This window comes from Tauraco erythrolophus, chromosome 6 (assembly GCF_009769465.1).
Source record: "Tauraco erythrolophus isolate bTauEry1 chromosome 6, bTauEry1.pri, whole genome shotgun sequence".
In the NCBI taxonomy this organism is placed as follows: Eukaryota; Metazoa; Chordata; class Aves; order Musophagiformes; family Musophagidae; genus Tauraco; species Tauraco erythrolophus.
Window position 1 is genome coordinate 70,675,933 of NC_141470.1, and position 24,879 is coordinate 70,700,811.

Here is a 24,879-nt window from a genome sequence, read left to right on the forward strand (position 1 = left end):
ATTGGGAGCAAACTCATTCGATTCAGATAGGACAAGGGGCAATGGATTTAAACTGAAAGAGGGGAGATTTCGGACTAGATCTAAGGAAGAACTTCTTCCCTCTGAGGGTGGTGAGGCACTGGCACAGGTTGCCCAGAGAAGTTGTGGCTGCCTCATCCCTGGAAGTGTTCAAGGCCAGGTTGGATGAGGCTTTGGGCAACCTGGTGTAGTGGAAGGTGTCCCTGCCCATGGCAGGGGGGTTGGAACTGGATGATCTTGAAGGTCTCTTCCAACCCAAACCATTCTGTGATTTCTAATTTGGGCACCCACTCTGCTTCACCTTCCCTGACAGGTAAGGGGACGCCTGTTTTATTTCCAAACTTTAAATGACCTCTTTCTCCTTGAAGACCTGCAGCTCTTGGCTCAGTATACTGACATTCCCAAAGAAAGAGTGAGGTCTGCGAGTAAACCAGTCTCTCTCGCAGCCAAATCCCTTCCCTGCAATGCTGCATGGAGTTCCCAGCGCCTCTTTCTATGCTTTTCGTTCAAGTAAAACCTCCTGCCGCTGTTATTCCTCTGGCTGGGAAGGGCTCTTCTAACCAGGAGACTTATTCCCTGTACAGCAGAGAAGATTTACTCCCCATACTCGGCAAGAGAGATTATCTCCAGTTGCCATTATTCCCTTATCAATAATTCACCGTGCAGCCGCGCTCAGCATCGCGCCTGGGCTGCCTGCGCCGTTTCCAAGCTCGGTACGGACGGAAAGAGCAGCCGTGAGTAATCACATCTCCTCTGATATTGCTTGTGCTCTCAGCGAAGCAGAACGAGTAACTCATACTGCAAATGAGTCATGTCCCCTGGAAGCTTCTCATTTTAGCATCCCGTCGAGGAGAGCAGCTTTGCAGAAGCACCTGCTCGAGACTGCAAGCCCTTGGCTTCTAAATAAATAAATAAAGGGGAGATAATTAAACTCCGTATTTCAATCTTATAGGAGTTCATATTAAAGGGACTCCTTCTCCTTCCAGAAAATCCAATACAATCAAATGATTAAAACAGAGAAGCAGACAGAACACCAAGGAGGAGAGGCCAGACAAGCCGCTGTGAATACAGATTGCGCTCTGAAGTCTTCATCAAGACTCAGCCACTCCCTCCTTAGGAGAACGAGCTCGTTGCCTGTTCCCGTTTATCTCGCACAGAATAAGGACTGTGATCTGCAAAGCTCAGGATTAAACCAGCCTAATTTCTTAGCAAGAGCCCATTTGACTCACTTATCCCAGACACACACACAATACACGGGCACAAGCACCTCATTCCCCACTAAAGAGATGATCATCAGCGTACGTGATCCCACCCCGGCACACGAGTCCCCCATTAGAACCTAACCATTAGAGTGATTGATGGCTCCAAAGATGCACAAGTGTCCTTTGTGACTAAATTAGGCACCGGGTGAGAGATGAAAGATGATCTACCCTTTCCCAGTTGTCACCAGGAAGCTCCACAACCACAGCTTGGATGAACCTTCTCGGATGTCCGAGACATCTGTGCAGTCATTGACTAAACCTTTAATCTTGCAGGCTGGCTCTTCTCCAAAACACCCTGCCAGAGAGCCACACCAAACAGCAGTCGAGCGCTTCTCGATCCAGCCAGGTGGATCTGTCTCCCGTGGATTTATTGGCACGTCTCTTCCCAGGAGATGTGCCTCCCGTTCCTCTATTTACCTGTGTATTTCAACACGCTGCTTCAGAAATCCTTTCATGAAAGCGTGGGGAGCATCTCTCTGTGGGACAGCAGGATGCTCTCCGGGGTGGTCTGAGCAAGGCAGAGGGCAAAAAATACACTTATGGCCGTTTGGAGAAGACTTCTTGAGGGCAAATTCCCTGTTGCATAGCCAGTGCCACCAGCACACATGGGTAAAGCTGAAAATACAAGAAACAAAAGGTTGGCTTTTTGACCCTCCAGGCTTATGGATCTGCTGTGGAACATCTCTGACAGCAGTGTGTGACCCCGTCTGCAGCAGCCACAAGAACCTGGGAAGATCTGCCAAGATCAGCCCTGGGGACGGCGTGGCCATTGTCAGAGACAAGTCCCTGGTTAGAGACATCAGACCTTTGGAGCCAGGCTTTTCTCCTTCAGAGAATGACCGGGGCCAGAGTCCCGTGGGGGCTCTTGGGCAACAGCAAAGCAAAGGCTCTGCGCCTCCAGGCCTGCGGATAACCTGTAATTGTGCAAAGCTGGGGCTGCTGCCTGTGCGAGCCCGCACGCAGCCGTGGGCACCAAGACTATTAGTCTGTGCCTGGACACCTTCCTATGACTTCTAGTTGGGTGAAATTAAATGGAGAAGAAATTCCCCTGGGAAGGGAGCAGTCACCAGGCTATAGACCTCCCATGGAGCAACCCTGCCAGGGCTGGGTGTCTGGGGGAGCTGCTGGGCCGGACCCTGCGCGCTCTGCCATAGAGGAAGGCAGAGGTTTGGGCAAGTGGGCTCTTCATGGGCACCATTGCCCCAGGCTTTGCAACAGCCTGAGGAGCAGAAGACCAGAGCACAGAGGAGACCTTTGTTCGCCCACCAGCCAGGGACGAGGCACCGAGTCCTCACCAACGTCACCATGAGGGTGCCATAGGAAGGCAGGACAGGAGATGATCTTACCGTCGGACTTGGTGATCTTAAAGGTCTTTTCCAACCTAAATGATCCTATGGGATGCCAAGGGCTTACAGCAGTCCCTGGTGACAGCTCCCTCCTGGTGCTCTGGTGGCTCTTCACGTCCTCGGCGTGTGTTCTATGCTCCAGGCAGCCTACAGCACAGGAAGGGAAGGTGCCTGCCAGACAGCTGGCCACAGAAGCTTTGCTTCAGTCTCCATTTATCCAGCTACTCGGACACGGTAAGACAAGCTAATATAGAAGGAGATGCTGCGGTACCTAACACGCTGCAGAAGATGACAGTAGTTCCAAACTAATGGACAAGGCTAAAGACAGTGTGACCAATGTGATGAATCAGAGCTGTGCAGCTTCAGAGGAAAAGAGGAGTGGAGGAAAAAAATTAAAATCAAGGCTTATGGCTTTCAGCCCCAGGACTCGCAGGAAAGGCAGTGTCCTTCTCGGGAAGGCTGAGCCCCTGGTGCTCCCTCCTTGCAGCTCCACCGGGCAGATAAGACCTCCAAGGTGCACAGGTCTCCCCTGCCCATGGAGCCCTGTCCCCATGTCCTCAGCTACTCACACCATCCCTGCGGTGCCTCTGACCTGCCAAGCGGTTTCCTTCAAGGGGTCGACGAGCTGATGCCTCATCTCACCATCCATGCTCAGACCTACAAGTGGCAGAAGGGATGACTGAAGCCGGGCTGTTAAAAAGCCTCCCTGCAGACTCCCTCCCTCTAGAGGGGATGGAGAAAGAGCACAGGGTCCTGTTCCCTCAAGACTCCAGAGTCCCTGTGGAGAAGTCAAACAGGGTCATTTCCACCATGCCCATCGTCACTGGCAAAGCCAGCACCTGTGTCAGGTCTCCATAAAGCAGCATCTCTTTGGCCCTTGGGTGCAGGGCAGGAGGAGATGTGAGGTGAGAGATGGAAGCGGAAGGGCAAATAGCATTTGCCAACCTTCGAGCCAGAGAGAATACAAACCAGCACGTGGCATCAAGGGCTAGAGCACCCACAAGGTGCCAGCTCCATCCTTTGCCAAGAGCCTGCAGTAAACCCCAGCAGAGCTCCGTGCAGCGAGCAGCCCTGGCACAGCCCCAGCCGCTGCCCCCGCTCCGTCTTTCTTTCAGCCACCCACCTACACAGCAGATAAATCCCGGAGCACCTACACCAGCCTTCCTCCATCCCCGTCGCCCCTCGTCTGCAGCGCAGCCATCCCGGCAAGCTGAACTACACCTACACGGTACCGGCACAGCGAGGTCAGTGTCCGGGCATGTGGAGGCAAAGCACGGATCCCAGGATACCTGCTAGCCCTTAGGACTGTGTTTCTGAGCTGTGATGGAAAGAAAAATGGGTATCAGGAGGGAAAAGCAACATGCCATAGAGCATCGCATCCTTCCCCATGGAGATGTTTGCTGCCAGCGTCAGCAAACATCAGCAACGCACCCATGACCACGCTGCTTTCCGTGCTTGTTTGGATCCTGCCTGGCCAGGCTGTAAGTCCCCCAGGCTGAGGACAAAACACAGGGCAAGTTCAGGCCGGGAGCCAAGACCACTTGGAAAAGGCAACAGAGAGGGGCAGCTCTTGGTGCAGGTGGGACACCACCTACCCCAGGTGGGACACCACCTACCACGACGCCCATCAGCTCTACCAGCCTTGCGAGTGGTGTCCCACATCAGTGCAGGATGCTGTGGGTGCTGGTGCGGTGTCGTGGATGGGGACCCTGGGCACAGGGGCGATGGGGAGGTGCCACCCTCCATCCCACCCGGGGACCCTGCGGCTGCGACCCACCGCGGCAGAGGCATCTGGGTGCAGGAGAGCTGCCAGTGCTGCCAGATGGGACGAAGAGCCTAAAGCATCTCCAGAACGTGCTGATATCTGCTCTTGACCCTTTAAAAAATAATAATAAATCACTCAGTTAAATCAACATAAAACCACGAAAAAAAAAAAAAAAACAGTTGATACCATTTAAAACCAGCACCCTCCTCTCCTAAGCACCGTTCTCATCCCAGGGAGGCAGAAGTGCCAGAAATCAACTCGAAATTGCAGTCGATTCTCCGTGGAAGGAATTCAGCTGCTTTGCTGATAAGCAGCAATATAAATCTCTTAAGCTGGAGAGGTAGATCATTAAGGGGAAATGTTTAGAGAAATTAAATCCTTTTTCCTGCTTCTTATGCTAATAGGGAAAACCAAGCTGATTTGCAGGAGGACAACATTTAGCACTATCTAATTCATCAAAGTCCCCATCTGTTCTCATTCCTGTGCTGAGTTTCAAAAAAAAATCAGCTTTCCTCCAACCAACACCCCTGTCACTTTTAACCATAAGAGGCCAATTCTGCAGAGATTTGTAAATAAACCCTTTCTGCAAATCCAGTCGGAAAAGAAAAAAAAAAAAAAAAAAAGACAGGGGAAGGGCTTGATTAGGAGAAATACATGTCGGGATTGCATTGCAGGGATTGAGGAGAGACAGGGAATGACTAATCAGTGCAGCTGGTAAAACAACCCAGGGAAGAGGCCAGTGGAGGGTTAATGGTACCAGAACGGGGAAATCACCAAACCAGGGTCCTGCAGCTCTGCCTCCACTGCAGTTGTTGCTCCTGGGTGAAGCAGGATCTGGAGACAGCTCCATGCCGGAGCCACCCTGCGTGCAGGGACCAGCGAGCTCCTCCCGCAGCCCATGAGGCTCTGGAAAAATCTCCTAAAATATGATTTTCTTATGGGAAGCGACACTGAACTGGTTTGTAATATTGTTCTACCTATTCACAGTTATCAAAGCAAATGGATTATCGATATATTTGATTCAAGCAAAACACACCACGGAGCTGATCTTACCTCAAAACTTGGAAATTAGGGATTTTAGTAACAAGACTACGTTCCCATATTCTTCTTTAGGGGCAGGATTGTTCTGTACGCTGCCGTATTTGATTTATTTGGCAATTTAAATTATTTGGCATGTTCGGCAGCGTTCCCAACAGTGGGGGTTACACTTTCCAGGCGGGCAGCCCCACGGATCATACCTGTTGGTGGCACCAGCCAGGCCAGGCGTGACCAGGTCGCTGTGCTCCCTCAGGACTGCCGATGGCAGAACCCTGCCTTGCCAGCAGCTCCGGCAGTGATCCCGCCGGGACACGCGCACCAGCTGTGTGTAGACACGGAGCTGATTTGGCTTACGGCGTCGCAGCAAGCAGACGGGAAAAAATCCTGACATTTGGTGCCCTGAAGACAAAACTAGTTTTTATCCTCGTTCACGGGGCAGAAAATCTAGAGAGCTGCAGCTGGAGCACAGGCAGGAGCCCTGGGGCAGGACCGCGGCTCTGCTCACCACCTGCCCCTTCCAGAGCATTTCTTCCCCTCTGAGCCCTGCATGGCCTGGCAGAGCCCCGGCAAGGAGCGTGCACGGACGAGCCCAACTCTCTCCGTAACAGCCAAAACGCTGCTCCTGCCCTTGGGTTCCACCATCACCTGCCTCGCAAAGCCTGGAGCCCAGCTACGGCACCAGCTGCCTTGGCTGCCCCAGCCACCTCCTGCCTTCCCCAGCTCCGTCTTCTCAGCCGAGCAGCAGGAAAAGGAGCAAGGAGGAAAGCTGGAAGGGCAAACAGCAACAGGTTTTATGGAGGTGCTTTCTTTTGTATGAGCTGCCATTGAAGACGGCGCGTTCCGGTCAGCTACAAGACATGCCACAGCACAGGGGATGTGTTCCCAAGGGTGCTGCGACCCATCTGCTCCTCCGTGAGCAGATTCCCCCACTGCAACGCACTGACCCGCCAAGGATGTCACCCAAAGGGCAGGGATGTACAGCCCATATACGTGATGCTTTCTTCTAGAAAAGAGCCAAGACTTGCATGAAAACAGAACCGGGCAGAGCAGGTTCACGCTGTCTCTATAAATACAGAGGAGAAAGAAGCTTTTATTCTCTGTCCTGTGCAATGTGTTCTCCCAGGTCTGGAAGTTCCAGTGATGATCCCTATTACCACAAAATGAGTCCATCAATGGATTGAGAGCAGCCCTGAGGAGAAGGACCTGGGAGTGCTGGTTGATGAGAAGCTCAACAGGAGCCGGCAATGTGCGCTGGCAGCCCAGAAAGCCAACCGTGTCCTGGGCTGCATCCAGAGCAGCGTGGGCAGCAGGTCCAGGGAGGGGATTCTGCTCCTCTGCTCTGCTCTCATGAGACCCCACCTGCAGTGCTGCGTTCAGCTCTGAGGTCCACAACATCAGAAGGACATGGAGCTGTTGGAGTGAGTCCAGAGGAGGCCACAAAGATGATCTGAGGGCTGGAGCACCTCTGCTATGAAGACAGGCTGAGAGAGTTGGGGTTGTTCAGCCTGGAGAAGAGAAGGCTCCGGGGAGACCTTCCAGCAGCCTTCCAGTGCCTAAAGGGGCTGCAAGAAAGCAGGAGAGGGACTTTGGACAAGGGCATGTAGTGACAGGACAAGGGGCAATGGCTTTAAACTGAAAGAGGGGAGATTTAGATGAGATCTAAGGAAGAAATTTTTTTACAATGAGGGTGGTGAGGTACTGGAACAGGTTGCCCAGAGAAATTGTGGCTGTACCATCCCTGGAAGTGTTCAAGGCCAGGTTGGATGGGGCTTTGAGTAACCTGGTGTAGTGGAAGGTGTCCCTGGCCATGGCAGGGGGCTTGGAACTAGATGATCTTGAAGGTTTCTTCCAACCCAAACCATTCTCTGATCCTATGATCCATCCAAGCACAAAGCAGGAGTCAGACATTTTCCTTTGCTATCATTACCTCCAGCCGATCCCCATACTGCTGCAAGGTGACTTCCTGCTGCGCTTCCTCTAGCTCAGTCTTAATTATTCATTTCTTAACATCCCTCCATTGAGAAAGTTCTCACTGATCTGTAACCTGCTTTTTCCATTTGTTTGGTCCATGCTATGTACCTACACTAGAGGCATCCAAAGCATGAAAGTGACACAGCTTACCCACAGGTACATATTTTTTCCACACCTATTGTCTCCTTTAGAACAACCAAAAATAGTTACATTTCAGGTTTTTACCATCCTCTTTTAAGCCATTAAATTACTTCAAGTCCCTCTGTAGAAGCAACATTTCCTCCATCCTCAACGCAGGTCCAAGCAATCTCTGTGGCATCTCCACGTTGCCACCACGTGGTCAGTTGGCTCCTCTCACTTGCTTTCCTTTTGGCCATGCAACTTCTTCCACAATCCTCCGGAGTAAAGTTGGAGCAACCCTTTGGGACATGTGCTCCAAAGCCCTTTAAAAAAATATATTTTAATAAAGTATCAATATATTCGTATCCAGAATGGAGCAGATCTCAGTTTGGAGTCTTTGAGATTCTTAGAGCAGCATGACAAGTATCAGCTCTCGATCAACTACCTCATTATAATAAACAAAAAGCACAGAGCGATGCCCTTGAGCTCCTCCTGAGGAGCCCCACCTGCACGCTCCCCATACAGCCCTGCAGCCAGATCAGGCCCCCGTCTCACCAGGAGCTCAAAGCCCTGGAGCAGGCTCCAACTGGGATCTGGATTTCCTGGGCATGCAGAAGACAAAACAAGGTGTTTTCAAAAGTGACCGTAGGACATGAGGTCATCACGGACAAGCTGAGGGACTCCAGTCAACACTTCTTGCAAAAATAAATAGCAATAATAATAAAGACCTCCTTATCACGCCTCCCAGGAGGTGCTGTGCTGGCAGCCTCCTCCAGCCCAGCGAGGTCTCACTACACCACCCCATGGTGGTTTGAGTTTTAGTCATCACTGCAGAACTTCAGCAGAGCATCAAGACAAACAACTCTTCCCCCGGCACCGACAGCTCCTGGCGGGGTTTGTTCTTGCTGTCTCTCACGCTTCAGAAAACGTACAGAAGCCTCCAAGAAAAACTCAGGTTCCACTTGTGGGGGGATTCTGGCTTCCCCCCTCCCAGCTGGGCTGACCATGGGCTGTAGCCTCGATGGATGGGGAAGGGGATGGATCACTCTCGTCTAGGGCTCTGACAACTGATGCATCAAACCAGACAGTTCCTTTAGAAACCTGTCACGTCGTCGCCTACCACGCACACCAAACCGACGACGAGCTCCTATTTAAAAATAAACCACAGCAGAGATTACACGTGGATCATTCTCATCGTTCTCCCTGAACAAGAGATATTTTGGAAACACTTGGCTTTTGTTCATCTTCGCACAGGATTTCATTGATCAGCTCTTGTGTTCATGGCATCACCACTCCCATCGGATCCTTCAGCATCTCAAAACCTTTGGGAATTTTGGCCACAGGCACAAGCTGTAGCCTCAGGGAGACACATCAGATATAACTTCTGTTTCTGACCAGCTGGGCATACACAGAGCCCACACCAAGACCTGCTTAACACTGAGCAATCTCAAGTTATTGTTAACAAAGTCTTGTTGAAATTAAAAAAAGCACCACCCTAAACCCTCTGTATAAGATAACACTTTATGTCCTTCCCAAATACTTGACAAGTGGATGGAGAGAAGAGGAGGAAATGGATACTCAGCCTTGGAGAACCACTTCTCCAATCATCTAAGAAATCAGCTCTGCAGTCCGGTAAACAGCCAGGAAGATTCAACAAAGGAAATGTGTGATATTTTCCCGGGAGACCCAAGAACTGAGATAGCCTACATGAAGAAACCAGCCAGGCTCCGCAGGCACGGGTAAGGAAAGGCTTTGCTCATGCTGCAGATCACGTTCTGTTGAAATCCCACCTGCTTCTTCATGCCCAGCATCTCTGGTGGCTCCAGGCTCTCCCCATTGACGCAGAAGATCCAGGCGATTCAAGCCATCCAAAACCAGCACTTGGCCTCCTTGGGTTTTTCTTTTTTTGACAGATCAAAGTGTAATTCCAAGACAAACACACACTGTGGTCTGTCAGCGAACACGATCTTGGCTAGTCCAAGGAATCAGGTGGAAGAGTCCCAGATCAAAGGGGCTAACAGGAGATCTGAGCTTCCCTGAAGCAGAACAAGCCTGAGTGGTGACACTTGTCTCGATACAGCACGCATTCGGAGGGGAGTAAGCATCCCACATGCCAAGGAGTTTAAAGGAAGATTCAGAGACATAATCCTTCTGAGAAATTACCAGTCGCGTGAGGGGGGGAAAAAAACAAAAATGAGGACAAAAATTTAAAAAAATTACAATAAATACAAATAAAAAATAAAAAAAAAAAAAAAAAGAGGCCCAGGCTCAGCAAAGCATAAAGACCCTAGAAGGAAAAGCACAGCTGACAAAAAAAAAAAAAATATTATCTTTAGTGATGATCTTGCATTAATGGCTTCTCATCTGGCATTTGGTAAACTCCTTGATACAGGAGACAGTTTAACTTCTAAGTGAACCTTTAAAGAAGAGACATCCTGAAGATTTCACAGGTGTCTTTTCTCCCCTCTGATGTTCACGGGTATTTCAGAACCTGCTGTCCCTTGAAGTACATAAGCCCACACCCACCATCACCCCTGGCACTCCTCCCTGGGTCACAGGCAGCTCCACCTAGGGAAGGTGGAATGGGAAGCCCGGATGCTTCCCATGACTTCAGCCCCAGGAGACTAGAAGTAAGCGCCAGGACAGCTAACAGGGCCTGTCAGCTGCTCCTGGCACTTCAAGGCACATGTGCCACGACCATGAAACGGGCTCTCCAAAAGAAAAGCATCAGTTCCCGCTGCAGGAAAGGCTGGGAATCCACCGTGCGATTCGCCCACACGGAACTCCAACACCAAGTGTTCCCCTAGTGATTACAATCAGCAGCACTTTCCCTCTGGCCAGAGCTATGTCCCAGCACAGAGAACTTAAGCATCTGTAGGACAGGAGCGGAAAGCAGATCCCAGTCTGCAGCATTGCCAGGGACAGGGTTCCAGGGGCTTTTTGGGAGGCTGGCTTTTGTATGCCAGAAGTTAAGGTCAAATACAAGAAGTGCTACGTGAGGCATACGTACATAGTCAAGTTCTTCACCAGATAAAGGAAACATTTATTCCTTTCACAGATTAAAGATGGCTATTAAACATCTACCTAAGAGTCGGATCTGCCTTGCAGTTAAGAAAACGCCTATAAGCAATGCTAAATAGAAACCAGACTTGGATCTGGGAAGTTTTAAAAAGCTAAGCACGGAAAAGTGAGGAAAAAAAGAGCAGATTGAGGCAGAATCTCTTCTGCTAGGAAGTTACTGAGGTTGATAAAGCCCACAGCAAGATCAGGAGATCAGCAGGGCAAGGAAAAGCTGACCCAAGAGTGTCTGCCGGGCATTAGCCAGACCAGTGCCCAGAAATCAAATCTGGGGAAGAGCCAAAGGCGAAGCTGCTCGGGTCAAACCAAGAACTTCAGCTGATGCAAACAAGGAGATAAGACAGCTGAAGGAGACACATTCCCCCTTCTCTAAGCAAAGAAGCCTTAAAAATGTATTTCGGTGTTTCTAAACAGTGAAACGGCGCTAGAGCATACCGAAATTTCTCCTTCCCCATCTATCTTTGTCAAAACTGAAAGTATTCATTTGGAAACCAAGCCTACGGCTGACTTTGGCAATCTGGCAATCGCCGATCGCCAGCTAAGCACACAGTTGCTTTTTTGTTTCTCATCAGGCTCGTTCCAACAACTCTAACTAACTAAATACATTTCAGTTTGACTTTTAGCTCATTTTTTACCTTTGGACAGGCTCTTATTTTCTGTTGTACGTAATATATTGAGTGGAAGAGTAAGGAAATTAGGCCTGTATGAGCATTCACGTAGTTCCGCAGGCAATTCCTATTCCTTGTTCCTCTTGGGGAGGAACTGCAAGAGCATTAACTGCACCTTCCCAGAAAACTCCACATATTCAGACCAAGAGCTGACATGCAGAGCTGCCATGTTCTCACTGCTCACTCCTAAGAGAAGAGATGGAGGAGGGAGCAAGGGAACAGGCAAGACAGACTCTCTGATGGCAGGAGTTTTGCACTGGGCTGTTACTCAGTAAGGCTTTGAGAATTCCTTGTCTGGATTTGTTTCCTCCTCAAGAAGCCTCTTTCTCTTCAGAACTCATACAATCCTGAATTAAGCTTCCCACTCCAAGATAAACTCACCAACGTTGATCCCTTCAGCTGTTAAGATTTGATGTACAGTGTGTAGGTGGAAGAGGGGAGGAGTCCATCTGTAGCTGAAACATGATTTGCAAGCATTTTACACAAATACAGAAAAAAAAGTTACAAAACTGAGTTTTAAACATAATTCGTCAACTCCAGCCTACATTCTTTTGCAATACAAGAACCCATTTTATTACCTTTGCTGTCTAAGCCAGGTGAAAGCTCCTTCCCAAACCATACAAAACATCTAACATTAAGTGGTCAGCTCACACTACCACGAGGTACCCAAGCCAGTCTCAACTGAAAAACCACAAGTACCTCAGCTGAAGAACTATTCAAACTTCTCTTTTTAAAAAAAAAGACTTATCACAAACAGTTTGTTAGCTATAGTGTCACAATGATTTTTTTTCCCATGGAAATAGCTGCAGTTTTGCTTTGTTGCTAAACAGCAAGATGCTGTCTTAAAAAAAAAAAGAAAGACACAAACACAGGAATCCAAAGCTGGCCGTTATTTTTTACTTGAAGACTCTCTGAAACATTAAAAAAAAGTATTGTTACAGTTAATTAATTCCTTCTGGAATGATACTGGACATGCTTGGTCAAGGTGACAATATGGAAATGGCAGTCTGACTGTCACAAAACTGATATTCAAGCATCATCAATACACACAAAGGACAGGCTCTTATGCACATTTGTTACATTGCAACCTTCACTCAGCCTCAGTAAACATCTTTGGAATAGAGGTTTTAAAAAAGAAACTTAAATATTCACAGGACAAAACCATAACATCATTAAAAATATGAACAGGAAGATTTCCAGACACCAGCAAACACAGGCTGCCTACGGATAATCAGAAGTTATGCGAACCACAAGCACAGCTCTGCCACGCAGGGGCTGGACTCCAGCAACTCTTGGGAGTCGGAATTTGGTTACTTGCCTAAGGCAGGGAGGCGGTAAGAAAAGGTAGGTGTGCAGAAGGCAAAGGCAAGGTAAGTCAGTGCTAGAAGTTCTTGTCAAACCAGGAATCTAGAGGTACACCAAAAAAGAAAAAAATGGTTGGTTGTTCTTTTACAATTACAAATTAGCCAGAAGTTATCAGTATATACTCTCTATATTGCACAGTTTTAAAGTAACTGGAAAATTTGAAAGCCCTGCATGTGTAACAGCTACATTTAAATATATTCCAAGTGGAGTTAGCCCAAATGGTTCGGCTTTCAGAACAATTCAACACATTTCCCTAACAGCATCCAGCATTTCTGTGACCCTTGTCTTCTCAAGCCCTCTCCGAACTAACCAAATCCACCATTTATCACAGCCAGTGGTACTAGTTCTCCTTAGTACACCACGGATTTATTGCTTTATTTTACTCGTGACAAAGGCTAAGATCTAAAGTTTTAGAGAATTTAAGGCAATCCCACCAGACCGACACCTTACGGGCATTTACAGCACACAGTGGTCTTCATTCAAACACCAGGGAAAGTCTGATATTTCAAAATGACAGGAACACTCAGATTTTAACCAAAAGGATCCTTCCAAGCATTAGTTATTATCTTCCTAACAAATAACCCAGCACTGAAGCTCTAAGTCATTCCAGAGCACCAATGATCAGAAAAAAAAAGAGAGAAACTAAGTCCAAGTAGGAAGTTCCAGGACATCTTACGTAACAACTCACTCTCACTAAGAACTTGTTGGAAGATTCACTCAGGGATTCAGAGCTGAATCCCTTTTTTCCATCCATAACATGGAGGATGAATTATGACCTATCAGATATACTTAAAATGCAACTTACAAAGAAGCACTCAAGACTGACAAAAAATGGGGAGTCGTATTAACAGTTTCACACGCTGATTCACCTGCAAGAGCTCTGAATATTGTTTTTCCCAGTATTTCTTTCATATCCCAGAGAGTTCATTAAGAGCTCCTTGTCTGATGCTCTGTCTTCTTAACTGATTCACTAGGACAGCCTGGCTTTAGAGAGCCAGGCTGTAGTGAAAACATCAAGAAAATGAAAAATGATCAATATGTGATATTGTATCACGTGAAAATATCAATAGGTTTATGGTCTTAATCACTCATGACCAAGTTTACTATTGACAAAGAGTTATCACCTGCCAGTCCTGCAAACCCACTCAGAACAGCAATTTAAAAAAAAAAAAAAACAACAAACAAATAAAACCAAACAACAACAGCAAAAAAGCAAAAAACTCCAGCAAGAACAGGCTTGTCAAAAAACCTATGTGTGCTCAGCATTAGGCTAACCCTTCCCTTGCAAATACTTTGGAAATTAAAGGAAAAAATATGGAAAATTCTTTACCAGCAATACAAGATTGCCCAGAGAATTGTGGCTGCCCCATCCCTGGAATTGTTCAAGGCCAGGTTGCATGAGGCTTTGGGCAACCTGGAGTAGTGGAAGGTGTCCCTGGCCATGGCAGGGGGGTTGGAACTAGATGATCTTTGAGGTTCCTTCCAACCCAACCCATTCTATGAAGATAACACTGGCCCAATGCGCATCTGCATTCTTTTTACTTCTATACAGAGTGAAAACAAACACCACACAAAAAACAGGAGACTACAATTATTTTTTTTTTAAAAAGGAAATAATTAGGGTGTATTGTTTCAGGATGGTTTTGTGAAAACAGAAAAAGATGACTTTCCGTGAAAAAAAAAAAATTAAGAAGCAGTTATTTCAATTTCAGACCAGGTACAGCCTGACTGGATTCGCAGTAAAATTTTATTAATCAGAAATCACTGATGATGTATTAAAAATAAGCAGAGTCCTACTAGCATCTAGCAGGATGAACGGATAGGATTTGCTCTCAGCAGAGGACGCTGCGTGTAAACTATTCCCATCTGAATCAAAGTCACTGAGATAAACACGACTTCACGGTGCTACTTGTAATTTTTTCTAGAGAATTACTTCGCCAACAAGCTCACATAGTTTCCTACAGCCTTTTCTAAAATAAACTGATGCAAATCGCAGGTTTGGGGTCAGCCAGAGAATCCACACTCCACAGAGTGCTCGTGGTAGCTTCTCTCTGACAGGATGGCAAAGACCAGCTCTCCAGCTTTTGTTCAGAAGGCAACTCTTGTTTCTCTAAACGAGGACAGCAACTTTCATCTCTTTGGAAGAAGGAAGATTGGGGGGTTGTAGCACTCATTGTCATAGCAGAAAGCAGTTTTTGTCACATAAAAAGCCTGGAACGTGTCCCATAACTGAAGAAATGTTTCCCCTCAGCATTTCTTCTGAGCACAACTAGACAGATTCATACCAAGAAACTTTTTTGAATGCTTTAACAGCAAACAAAACAGGTTAGTGCGTTTTCCTTGCTAATGTTCCCTAACGCAACAAGTACACTGGTTTACACTCTGTTAAAAAAAATCCCTATAGAACAAGTCATTCAAGAAGCCACATAAATTATTCCTTGGCACTTCTCTGCACACAGACAGGAGAAGTTTCAGCCATCTGCAACAGCATGTTTTAGTTTTGAATACCTGATACCAAAAACACTTGATTTTTTGTCTGAATTCGGGAAATGCATCAATATTACCATGACAGGAGTCATTCTTCTCTTCAGACTGAAGGATCTGACATTTAGCTCCTTTTGAGTTGGCAACACTAATCCTGCTTGCAAAACACCCTAAGATTTATCCGTTGTAGCAGCAGGGTTCACTGGGCGCTGCCTTACAGCATTGGGTGACAAGTTTCTGTTGGACACCTCTTTACCCTCCGTTTCATCATCTGAGACATCTTCCTCATCTGCTTCTTGCTCTTCGTCCAGCTTTTTCAGCAGCTGAGCTGACTCTGGAGCTAGCTTTCCTGAAGGAGAAAAGAAAACGTGCATACACGAATAAACACCATTACCACGTGAAATACACTTTAGTATCACAGGCTGGCACAGAATTTTAGTGAATTTAATTCAGAGAGCACTTTCCAGTGCCAGTCACTGAAGCTGCTATCTTAGGCAGAATTGTTGCCAGCACGAAGTTACCCAGAGGTCAACTATTAACAGGTTACAAGACTACCTAGACCTAAAACTTCCTCCAGCTTTCAAAAAATGAGTCAGGTTCCTATAAACCATAAAGCAGCATTCAAATGTTCTTCCACAACTGTGAAAATTCCAGAGACTAACCCCACACTGAATCACTTACTAGTCACAGAAATGCAAATTTACTTTTAATCCTCCCTTTGCCCCTAAATCTTAGGCAAACCCCTAACTAAGCAACACTGAGAGCTCCACTCTGAACTTCTACTCTTATCTCCCTGCACTTAGGGAGTTTCGCATCTTGCAGGTATGAAAACACTGTAAAAACATTTTTCTATCTCCTAAAAAAATTTTTAAACGTAGTTTAGATTTAGCTAAATACAAACCCACTATAAACCCTAAGGTCTACACTAAACCTGGTGTCCTGCAGACGTAAGTTACACATCGATAGGTGTTAAATAAGATTTACCAAAGAGCTTCACTGAATTACAAGCACACTGTGGGCTTACTTGAGTGAGGGTACTGTGGTGGTCTGTGCCTCTTGGATGGACAGATACAGTCCGCTAAGAACACCATTATCTGAAACCGAAGAAAGACAAGTTTAAACCTCCAAACATCCAGCACGTTAGAATCAAAGAAACATTTATGTGGAAAAGACCTTGAAGATCATCAGGTCCAACTGTTAACCAAGCACTGCCAAGTCCACCCCTAAACCATGTCCCTACGCACCACATCTACACGTCTTTTAAATACCTCCAGGGATGGTGACTCAACCACTCCCATGGGCAGCCTGTGCCAGTGCTGGACAACCCCTTTGGTGAAGAAATTGTTCCTCATATCCAATCTAAACCTCCCCTGGCACAGCTTGAGGCCGTTTCCTCTTGTCCTATTGTGGGAAAATGACTGAAATTGGAGGGGAATGGGAGAATATTGTTCCCCAGAATTCAGCTAATATTAGAGCAGCTCTGACATGAAACACAGCTGCTGCTCCCAGGAACGAACAAGGCCTCAATATCCTTGAGATGGGGAGGAGAGTGATACGAAGGTATCATGGCTCAGCCCTGTTATCGGGGACAAGAAACAACGAACAAGGCCCACGCAATACCCTTGAAATGGGGAGTAGAGTGGTACGGAGGTATCACGGCTCATCCCTGTTATCAGGGATGAGGCGCCTGGTAAAGATAACCATAAAAATGCCATCGAGGGAAGTGAATCACAACCGCTGTCTCAGCAGTGACTAAGTCACACCTCCACCCGCCTCCGAGCTGCGACCACCCCTCAAACGAGCAATTTACACCAATCCTAATTTGTGAACACCCCTCACGAGAGAAATTTTCACCAATCCTAATAAAAGTTATGTATGACTAGAGTCACTCGAGCTCCACCTAAAAGATATGAAAAAAGTATAAAATAGCGGCAAACAAAGGGGATGTTAGGGAGAAGCCCCCCCCATCGGAACGTCTGGGATCAGTCGACGGGCTGAACCTCTCTTCTCCCCCCCATAGGGACGCCTATTGGGTAAGAACTCTGTGTTATGTGCACTTACTTAATTACTTACTAACATCTTGCTAGCTATTTAGTATTATCACTGATCAGTAATCGTTTTATATTATCACTGCAGTATTTCAATTAAAGTTGTTTTTGTAGTCAGTCACTATCACCGGCTATCCTCGAACCTGTATTCTGTCACAAATAAAATATATATGCATGTTTCCGGAAACTTTTGAATTATTATAAGGAGCTGGCCCATAGTACTACTAGTGATGATCCCTTAAGTGGGCGAATCACCCTCCGACCTACTGAGCTGCCAAGAGAGGGCAGGGGGAGTCGGGCCCAAGGGTCTCACCTGACTTGGGAGCTGATAGACTGGTCTTTTGACCTCAAAACGTGACACCTATCACTTGTCCCTTGGGAGGAGAGACCAAACCCCACCTCGCTACAACCTCCTTTCAGGTAGTTGTAGAGAGCGAGAAGGTCTCTCCTCAGCCTCCTTCTCTCCAGGCTGAACAACCCCAGTTCCCTCAGCTGCTCTCATAAGACTTCACCAGAAGTCTTCACCAGCTCCAGACCCTTCACCAGCTTCGTTGTCCTTCTTTGGACACGCTCCAGCACCTCAAGGTCTCTCTTGTAGTGAGAAACTCAAAACTGAACACACTATTCGAGGTGCGGCCTCACCAGTACAGGGGGACAATCATTGCCCTAGTCCTGCTGGCCACACTATTGCTGATACAAGCCAGGATGCTCTTGGCCTTCTTGGCCACCTGGACACACTGCTGGCTCATATTCAGACGACTGTTGACCAACACCCCCAGGTCCTTTTCCACCAGACAGCATGCCAGCCACTCTTCCCCAAGCCCGTAGCATTTCATGGGGCTGTGGTGACCCAACTGCAGGACCTGGCACTGAGCCCTGCTGAACCTCATACAATTGGCCTCAGCCCATCGATCCAGCCTGTCCAGATCCCTCTGCAGAGCCTTCCCACCCTCAAGCAGATCAACACTCCAGCCCAACTTGGTGTCAGCTGCGAACTCAATGAGGGTGTATCCGATCCCCTTGTTCAGATCATGGATAAAGATATTAAACAAAACTGGTCCCAATACTGAGCGCCCTGCGGAACACCACTTGTGCCCAGCTGCCAACTGGATTTACTTCCAGTCACCACCACTCTTTGGGCCCGGCCAGTCAGCCAGTTTTTACCCCGTGAAGCGTACACCCATCCGAGCCATGAGCAGCCAGTTTCTCCAGGAGAATGCTGTGGGAAATGGTGTCAAAGGCTTTACTAAAGTCTAGGTAGACAACATGCACAGCCTTTCCCTCACCCGCTAAGTGGGTCACCTTGTCACAGAAGGAGATCAGGTTAGTCAAGCAGGACCTGCCTTTCATAAACCCACGCTGACTGGGGCTGATCACCTGGTCGTTCTGTACGTGCCCTGTGATGGCACTCAGGACGATCTGCTCCATAACCTCCCCTGGGACCGAGGTCACACTGACAGGTCTGTAGTTCCCTGGATCCTCCTTCCAGCCCTTCTTGTAGATGGGCATCACAATTGCTAACCTCCAGTCAACTGGGACCTCCCCAGTGAGCTAGGGCTGCTGATAAATGATGGAAAGTGGCTTGGCGAGCACTTCCACCAGCTTCCTCAGCACCCTTGGGGGGATCCCATCTAGCCCTACAGACTTGTGCGTGTCTAAGTGGTGTAGCAGGTTGCTAACCATTTCTCCTTGGATTATAGGGGTTCCATGCTGCTCCCCATCCCTGTCTTTCAGCTCAGCAAGCTGGGTTCCCCAAGAACAATTGGTCTTACTACTAAAGGCTGAGGTAAAGAAGGCATTAGGGTAACTTATACTAGTCAAAAGCCAATCTGCTTCAAGTGCTTCACTTACAAGTCCCAGTATCAGTCCCGAGAACAGAGTCACCAATGCAAAAACAGCATATGAGCCCCACACCGGAATTCCAACATTTTCTGTTAAATAACCATGGCAGTGCTGGAATAAAAGACAAGAGAATTATTTCAGGAACAGCTGAATATCGTATATTTTGAGATAAAAGAAAGATCTAAGCACATACCCTGATCCACATCGATAACTGAAACAAAGCTGACATACTGCTCATCCTGAAACAAAGCAGAAAAAAGTAACTGAAACAACTTCAAGCCAGTCACATACCTGTATCTTCTGATTTGCCTGACTGGTCATTATTTAGCCCCACGCTGAACATCTATCTGCTCATGTCTGGTTTCCCTCCTAACTACTTTGATTTCTATCTTCTGTTTTGGCTTTTACTTCAGTAAACACTTGTTTCCCATGAAGCTTCCTTCAGTACCAACACCAGCTTGTATAACATTCCACATGCGGACAACTACGAAGTCACAAACTTCCTTGACTTGGATCTGCTGGCATAAGAATTTTCAGTTACTTTTGTTTATGTTCTAAGTTGTATTTGGACCAACAGACTACGAGAAGCCAGCTGGAACTGTATTTGAGATATTAAAAATTGAGCACCTGGAGATTTTATTAAAACAAAAAAATAATCTATTAAAAAAAAAAATCAAGTTATATAAGAACTGAGAGATCTTCAGATCTTTCCAGAGGAAAAACCATGAACAGGTGGGTTCATGTGCCTCAACCAACGGTGTCCCCAACATGTTTTATCACTCTGTTACTCAACTGCTGTGAAACCACCACATAGCACATGCAGCAACAACCATAAAAGCATCTCAAAGCCACAAAACTAGGAAGAATTCCAAAGAGTGTGTTTCTTCTCAGACTACAGAGCCTCCCCACTTCACTTTTCCTTCAGCAAAGGAACCTTTGCCCTTCCACTCTGCTTTGAACTTTGCTGGAGATATGTCTTCTTAAACGGCCTGCTCATATCGTACTATGTTGCTACATTATTTTCCAGTTTTTATTGCTAATTTCCTAGAATTTAGCTGGGCAAAACATCTTTCTGCTGTATAATCCAAAGAAGAAATTCAAGTGTCATCAGGTTACCTACAAGAGCTCAGTAAAACACCACATCCACCTACAACTGTTTGAAGGCTTAAAGTAAACCTTGCTCAGGACATCTCTGCTACGTTCATGCACACGATCCTCCTGCAGCTGATGGTGGAGGCACGACCACCCATCCACCATGTTCACACACTTCTTACTAGCACAGAGCTGCTGCATGAGCTGGGAACAAGGAGGAAGCACCAGGTGTGGCACACCCAAGGATGTGTCCCAGCGTGCCCGTTTGACAACAAATCATTATAAAAATCATACCATAACTTACAGGAAAGAGGAAGGACCAAACCATGATGAAACTGGTTCAATAGATTTCCATTCCTGGTCACTGATGAAATTTATGAAATCAGTTTTAGTTCTTGCACCCTGGTATCTCCTGAACTCTCCATCTTTACAGCTGTAAAACAAAGTCCTTTATTTCAGACAGTCCAAGCGTGCAGCACTTGCTTCCACTCAACATCTTCCCTCTCATCAGCTTGCCTATTTTTTATTTTTTTAGTTTTACTTTGCTTTAGGTTATATTGGCTCTAAAATATTTTCCAAAAAATCTTTACTGCTAGAATCTTGACTCCACATGTATCTTGGCTAGCTTTAGATTGCCATTTCATAAAAAAGATAATGATCTTCCAAACACACGTGCCACACAGCTGCATTAAGATCAACCTACAGAGAAAAGATTGCAAAACAGAAACACCCATAAAACGACAGAATAAATAAGGCCTGAGGGAAAAGAAAAAAAAAACACAACTGGCAGTACTGTAAGGTCACAGCAGGTAATACAGTGGTTGTCTCTGTGTAAAGGAACTCAGGAAAAAGGACAGGGGGCAGGAGGGGTCCTCTCTCCTCCAAAAACTCCCGCAGCACAATATACTTACTGATAGATGGTAGGAAGAGCTGTTATGACAAACCGTCCACTCAATCCTGTAAGAAAACAGTCATTTTCAGAATAATTTCTTGCCTCTTACACAAAGCATGAGATGTTATTAAACACTGAAACAAAAGCAGCTGCTCCCAGGTACCCATCTTTAATTGCAATTAAACACAAACTCAGGCACATCCAAGCACTGCACACAGTCTAGAAGAAGAGTTCCTGGACAAAGAGTGATATTTTTCCATGGGAAAAAGAGACATCTGAGGATAACTGCTCTACTTGACTCTTTTGGCTGTAGCTCTTCAGAGATGCTCTCCTTTTCCCACATGACCTACAGCCTCCAGTGCCTGCAGAAAAAAATCCAAGCGAGGCAAGTTTCCAAAGTCCTTATGTGACTTTGGAGAACGGTATCAGGATGGAGGAGGTCACTTCTACAAATCTCACGCAGCCAGAAGGCCACTTCAGAGAAGCGAGCTTCAGCTGGGGGACAGCAGACTGCTTGCACTGCCTTTTGCCAGCAAAGGGAGGTACAACCATGAGTTCCACCATGTTTTTGCACGGGATCACGCTTTAAAAGTACGGTCAAAAATCTCCTTGAAATCCTCCACGTCACTTGCTAGAGAAACCTTCTCGTTTCCTTTATCTATTAAGAAAGACCAGACTGCTCAGTCTACAGCAATGCCTTCAGAAGAGATCAGCAAAAGATCTTTATTATCCCTAATGATTCTGTTTATCCTCTAGAATCACAGAACAGTTTGGGTTGGAAAGGACCTCAAAGAGCATCCAGTTCCAAGCCCCCTGCCATGGGCAGGGACACCGTCCACCACACCAGGTTGCCCAAAGCCTCATCCAACCTGGCCTTGAACACTTCCAGGGATGGGGTAGCCACAGCTTCTCTGGTGCAGAGCTGCCATATTTACACTGTAAAATCTTCCCTTGTAGGATGTTAAAATAACATCCCAGAATCTTTTGATGCCTTTCTGTTTGAAATCCAGTCCTCCAGGTCCATTGCTGCCTGATCTGGCTGTTAGACAAATTCTGCCATCCCTGTGCATAGAGTAGAATCATAGAATGGTTTGGGTTGGAAGGGACCATTAAAGGTCATCTGGTCCAAACCCCTGCTGTGAGCAGGGACACCTTCTCCTAGACCAGGTTGCTCAAAGCCTCATCCAACCTGACCTTGAACATTTCCAGGGATGGGGCAGCCACAACTTCTCTGGGCAACCTGTTCCAGTGCCTCACCACCCTCAGAGGGAAGAATTTCTTCCTTATATCCAATCTAAATCTCCCCTCTTTCACTTTAAAGCCATTGCCCCTTGTCCTGTCAGTACACGCCCTTGCCCAAAGCCCCTCTCCAGCTTTCCTGTAGCCCCTTTAGGTACTGGAAGGCTGCTGGAAGGTCTCCCCGGAGCCTTCTCCTCTCCAAGCTGAACAGCCCCAACTCTCTCAGCCTGTCGCCACAGCAGAGGTGCTCCAGCCCTCGGATCCTCTTCGCCGAATACACACGCCTGCACCGAACCCCTTCCCCGCGAGCCTAGAAGCCCAAAGGACAGGGGAGGGCGACAGGGGCGCCCAGCCGCCCCCGCCAGACTCTCACCCGGCTGCTCCGTGACATCCACTTTGGCGATGTTCACTTCCAGGTCCTCGCCCCACTCGGCAAACTTCTCCCACTCGGGTTGCAAGCTCTGGCAGGCGGGGCACCACGGGGCATAGCTGGGGACAACACACCTCCGTCACTAACGCGCACCGCTCGGCGCCCCCGGCCTCAGCGCGGGCCGCCGCGACACCTCCCCCTCCCGCGCCGGGCCCCGGCGGCCCGAGCGACCCCCTCCCGACTCACAACTCCACCATCCACTCGCCCTGCAGCAGCTCCCGCCACATGCCGTCCGACAGCACCTTCACGGGGCTCGGCTTCCCCAGCGCGGCCGCGCCGGCCGCCAGCGCCAGGCACAGCAGCGCCCGCAGCCCCCCGGCGGCCGCCATCTTGCCCCGCCGCGCCACGGACACTTCCGCCTTCCCGCGACGGCGAGCGGCAAGGGGAGGGGTCAGCGTCACGCCTCCGGGCGTATTGCGCATGCGCAAAAGTGATCGCCTGATTTGGGCGGGGCAGGGCCGAGCAGGGGGCGGGCTCGTGGTGCGCGGCAGCCTATAGAGCGTCGCGCTGTGGGGGCCGGACGCTGGGCTCGGCCAATGAGGAGCGCCGGTTCCTCCGCCGCTGCCTCACGCGGCCCCGCCCTCTCGCCGTGCTCCTCACCGGCCGTGTGGGGCGGCGGGGCCGCGCCTCGGGCGGCAGAGCTGGGTGCGTTGTGCGGCACGGCCCGTTCCGGCACACGGACACAGGGCAGAGCCGCCGCTTTCCCCGGCTGCGGTGCGGGGGTGGCATATGCGCAGGGACCCCAGCCCCTCAGACGGGCAGCAGGAGGGCCTGTGCCCGCCATGTCTGGTGTGTGCTTCTTCCACCACTGATAGAATCATGGAATCACAGAATGGTTTGGGTTGGAAGGGACCTCAAAGATCATCCAGTTCCAAGCCCCTTGCCATGGGCAGGGACACCTTCCACTACACCAGGTTGCCCAAAGCCTCATCCAGCCTGGCCTTGAACACTTCCAGGGATGGGGCAGCCACAACTTCTCTGGGCAACCTGTGCCAGTGCCTCACCACCCTCTGAGGGAATAATTACTTCCTTATATCCAATCTTAATCTCCCTCTTTCAGTTTAAATCCATTCTCCCTTGTCCTGTCACCACATGCCCTTGTAAATTACAAGTCCCTCTCCAGCTTTCCCATAGGTCCCCTTTAAGTACTGGAAGGCTGCTATAAGATCACCCTGGAGCCTTCTCTTCTCCAGGCTGAACAGCCCCAACTCTCTCAGCCTGTCTCCATAGCAGAGGTGCTCCAGCCCGCGGATCATCTTCGTGGCCTCCTCTGGACCCGCTCGAGCAGCTCTGTGTCCTTCTGATGTTGGGGACTCCAGAGCTGAACGCAGTATTCCAGGTGGGGTCTCAGGAGAGCAGAGCAGAGGGGCAGAATCCCCTCCCTCGACCTGCTGCCCACACTGCTTTGGATGCAGCCCAGGATACGGTTGGCTTTCTGGGCTGCCAGCGCACATTGCCGGCTCCTGTTGAGCTTCTCATCCACCAGCACCCCCAAGTCCTTCTCCTCAGGGCTGCTCTCAATCCATTCACTGCCCAGTCTGGACTTGTGCTTGGGATTGCCCCGACCCATCTCAGGACCTTGCACTTGGCGTTGTTGAACTTCATGAGGTTCTCACAAGCACACCTCTCCAGCCTGTCCAGGTCCCTCTGGATGGCATCCCTTCCCTCCAGCGTGTCCACCACACCACACAACTTGGTGTCATCTGCAAACTTGCTGAGGGTGCACTCGATCCCACTGTGCATGTTGATGATCCAGATCCAGTGTGACGTCACGCAAACAGGCAGCAGGAACCAAACCCACCGCAGCAAATGCCACAGCTGTGGTGTTTCCTTATGCCCTGTTTCCTGCCCAGGGAACGGGAGCGAGCTCTGGGCACTCGGGGCAGATTGTGGCCCGCAGTGAGGTGAGGAAGCTGCTGTATGAGGTCGCAGGCAGAACAGATTTCCCTCACTCCAACCCCTGCTTCCCTCTCCCGCATCTTTAATTCCTTACAGCAGAAAGTAACTTAGCACTTGAGTACTTTGTTCTCAAGCAAATGTCAGGAAAAAGGTCACTGGTAACGAGCAGACAAATCCCACATCGCATCACTGCAGTCTGTCAACAGCTCAAGATTTTCAAGGGAAAGAACCTGTTTTTTTCCAGAGGCGCATAGTTTCTTGGCCACAAAGTTCTTCCCGGCTCTTGGTCAGGATGGCACCTTTCCTTTTCTGCCTGGATCAT

The 24,879-nt window shown here is 48.4% G+C and overlaps 1 protein-coding gene across 2 annotated transcripts; it reads right to left on the bottom strand.

The window, feature by feature from the left end:
* Nucleotides 1–14,089: 14,089 nt before the first annotated feature.
* On the bottom strand, nucleotides 14,090–22,987 carry TMX1 (thioredoxin related transmembrane protein 1). 2 transcript variants are annotated; one of them, XM_086613579.1, is made up of 8 exons: nucleotides 22,845–22,987; nucleotides 22,602–22,717; nucleotides 21,009–21,054; nucleotides 20,402–20,530; nucleotides 19,199–19,244; nucleotides 19,015–19,116; nucleotides 16,140–16,209; nucleotides 14,090–15,455 (listed from the first exon to the last, which is right to left on the bottom strand). In XM_086613579.1, the coding sequence occupies exons 1-8, from the start codon at nucleotides 22,985–22,987 to the stop codon at nucleotides 15,286–15,288; spliced, it is 822 nt and encodes a 273-aa protein (XP_086469705.1). In that variant the 3' UTR covers nucleotides 14,090–15,285. The 2 variants fall into 2 exon arrangements, with proteins under 2 accessions (XP_086469705.1, XP_086469704.1); XM_086613578.1 differs by having other exon boundaries at nucleotides 14,090–15,464.
* Between the last annotated feature and the right edge of the window lie 1,892 nt (nucleotides 22,988–24,879).